At 39.8% G+C, this 3,000-nt stretch overlaps 1 protein-coding gene across 2 annotated transcripts in view; it reads right to left on the bottom strand.

Moving 5' to 3' along the window:
- Positions 1-460: 460 nt before the first annotated feature.
- The window catches only part of nampt2 (nicotinamide phosphoribosyltransferase 2), a 46,580-nt gene continuing 44,040 nt past the window's right edge, over positions 461-3,000 (bottom strand). The window contains exons 11-12 of one of the 2 annotated variants that reach the window (XM_086041081.1): positions 828-1,016; positions 461-735 (exon numbers count right to left, since the gene is read on the bottom strand). In XM_086041081.1, the coding sequence (XP_085897207.1) occupies positions 858-1,016 (159 nt within the window). In that variant the 3' untranslated portion in view covers positions 461-735; positions 828-857. Of the gene's footprint in view, positions 1,017-3,000 lie in introns of both variants that reach the window. The other variant, XM_086041080.1, reaches the window with a different exon arrangement.

A 3,000-nucleotide genomic window follows, 5' to 3' on the forward strand; every position in this document is an offset into this window, starting at 1 on the left:
GTAGAATCTTGGTTGGTTATCGCGCCTTTTAGTGTTGTAAATCCTGGCGGTGCAAATAAGACGGATGCTAGACTAGCTATATGTCACACATTTGTTGCCATGACTACTCTTCATCTGCTTCCATTTCTTGTTCTACTTTGACAGTTGGCAAATACTTCTGATGCATTAGCACCGGTGGAAAGAAGGATGTGGTAATGCACGGGGATTGTGGGTGCCAGTCCGAGCTCTAATTTAAATATCTACAAGTTGCACCTGAGTATAAGTCGCAGGACTAGCCAAACTATGATAAAAACGGTGACTAGTCCGAAAAATATGGTACTACACTGACCTACTCACTCCAAGTAGCACTACTACTGTAGTCAATAACACTAACAGTTTATAATATTTTTGTGTGATTTTAGCCTAAAGCACTGCTTCAAACTCTATTATACAATAGCAAGAGAAATAAGACAAACTCAAAAACAATTGGAAGAGTATTGATGTAGAGACACCATAAAAACAATTGCATCCTCCAAAACAGGAGACAAACTTTAAAATGTATGCTTGAAGGGGGAAAAAGCTCGACAACCTCACAAACATTGCATTGCTGACCCTGAGTTTGAATTGTGGTCATCATGCCCAAGATGGTGCTGGCCCAGAATGAACGCGAGTCTTCCTCAGCAAAAATGTCCTCAGTGGACTGCTTGTGATGACACTCTGCGTATTTCATTTGCCATATGCAGCTCTTGTTGTCTTCTTGGCTCATTAGAAAAAAGGACACAAATGAAAACCCTGCATACTCCTCCCTTAGGAAGATTTAGGAAAACAAGGCAGAACAATCTACACACCTGTCCACATCAGCAGGTTTACAATCTGGTCTAATGAGTCCCATTGATGTGCTTGTGCAGCAGCTCCTCTTTGTGGTTGTGCATGGTCGGCGCCATCTCTTCATCCCGCAGTCTGGCATTCTTACGGATTTCTTCCAGCGAGTAATTTTGCAGAAGGCATCCGTTCTCAAACACAGTCACCAGCAGATCCTTAAGAACACGGAGAAACAGGAAACGCATTGAAATCATCAACACTCGAAAGCCTACAAACAAAAGTATGTAAGCGGCTTAAAATGTTCGAATCAATGAATCCACCACAAATACACTATTTGTTTCTATCCACAACAAATTCCAAAACCAACATAATTTAGCCTTTTCTATTAGTAACCTGCTGCTTTGTTACATAAAACAGTGCTGTCTTAAGATCAAAATGTTTACTTTATGTTCAAGTTCAAATTTAAAAATGCTATATGTACAATGTGGAAATGAGTTTCGAGTTACTTTATTATGCTACATGAGAAAAAACATTTATAATACAGGAACAAACACCTTGACTATAAGTTCGGATAGTTTTACATCATAGCAAACAATAACCATAATCATAAACATACTGTACAAACAACACCGGCCTGACAATGTAAATTCAAACTGCGCATTAAAGTAAATCCGGGCATTCTGCAAGGAAGACGGCTCAAGTAATTGATACCCCCTCAAAAAGGTTTGTAATTGCTTAATGATGAATACAAGATGGCTACAAAGCACTACTTGCGTCTAAATGAAACACCTCAAAGCAATTCAACATACAGTACAGTACTTCCTGGCCACCAGATAGCTAGGGTCGGGTATCGTTTGAATTTGGACGATTCCGGTTCCTAATGTTTCCGATTCTTATTTTTGGACACATCACATGAACTTCTCTGTTCTTCAATTTCATTAACTTTTTACTATTTGCGAACTTTACCATGGATTATTCAAAGGGCTATTTTTAACCAGTATATTTATTTTAATACATTTTTTTGTATTATTATTTAGTGTCATTTTTCACAAGCGCTTTAATTTTGAGTTCAAGACACTACAATAATGCAGCTGTGACTGAAAGCATGCTACTGAACACCAATTGATTGGCTAACCTTGTCTTTAGAAAGAAAATATGTATGACAAACAATGCTGCAGTTTAAGGACAAGCAAGGAAAGTCTATCTAAGCAGTCTATGTAACCATATAATCTGTACATCTGTGTGTACAGTATTTATGTATATGCTGCAGCTGCGTATGCTATAAGCTAACTATTAGCTGGATATGTGCATGTGTGTTGAACTTGTTGGGTCAATGTTGCCATTAGAAGTACTTAGCCGATTCTGACTTTTGGGTAATAAGCTGCATTGCGTTAGTTCTATGGCTAGACGTCGGCCGAATGAGCCAGCCGGGCCGGCCCGGGCAGGATCACCCACCCCGCAAAGGCCGACTGCTGCCACCGCGGTGTCCCAGCATCCGCCGCCGCTGTGGAGATCCGTGGGAAGGGCCGGAATCTGGAGCGGCATTTTAAAACGGTACACGCGAACTACGATAGTGATGATTCTGCATTGTACTGTCTGCTGTGTCAGGTCTCCAACTAAGGAAGGCAATGATTTTCTTTTTACAAACTCAGAAATTTACCTGCCATGTATCTCGTTTATTTTTCAGTTTCGTTCATGTTAGGGTTCATTATGGCTTTTGCTCATGGCATGCACGAGTGCGTGCACACGTGCGCCTGTGTATGCGTGCGAATGTGTGAACTGGTCGACTGCGGGAGGTTGGCTGCTTGGAAGGTATATTCTTGGGTCACAAAGGGTTGGGCACCCCTGCTGAACAGTATAATGATATAACAATACAATACAATACAATACAATACAATAACCGTATTTTCCGGACTATAAGTCACATTTTTTTTCATAGTTTGGCCGCGGGTGCGACTTATACTCTTGTATATTTCAGACTTATGTCTGAAATTATTAACACATTATTACTGTCACATTATTACATAGCTTTAATGCTAAAGCACCTGCAGAGGGAGACAAAACATCATAAATAAAAAAGTCAGCACTAACAAGCCATGACAATTGCTTTTATATCATTTCACATGTTATTGTAACCCACATAAAGAAACATAAGACACATCCTAAAAGCTATTAAAATGCATGAATAATTTAAACGGT

Source organism: Filicampus tigris, chromosome 9 (assembly GCF_054856515.1).
Source record: "Filicampus tigris isolate MCC_2025a chromosome 9, RoL_Ftig_1.0, whole genome shotgun sequence".
Classification (NCBI taxonomy): Eukaryota; Metazoa; Chordata; class Actinopteri; order Syngnathiformes; family Syngnathidae; genus Filicampus; species Filicampus tigris.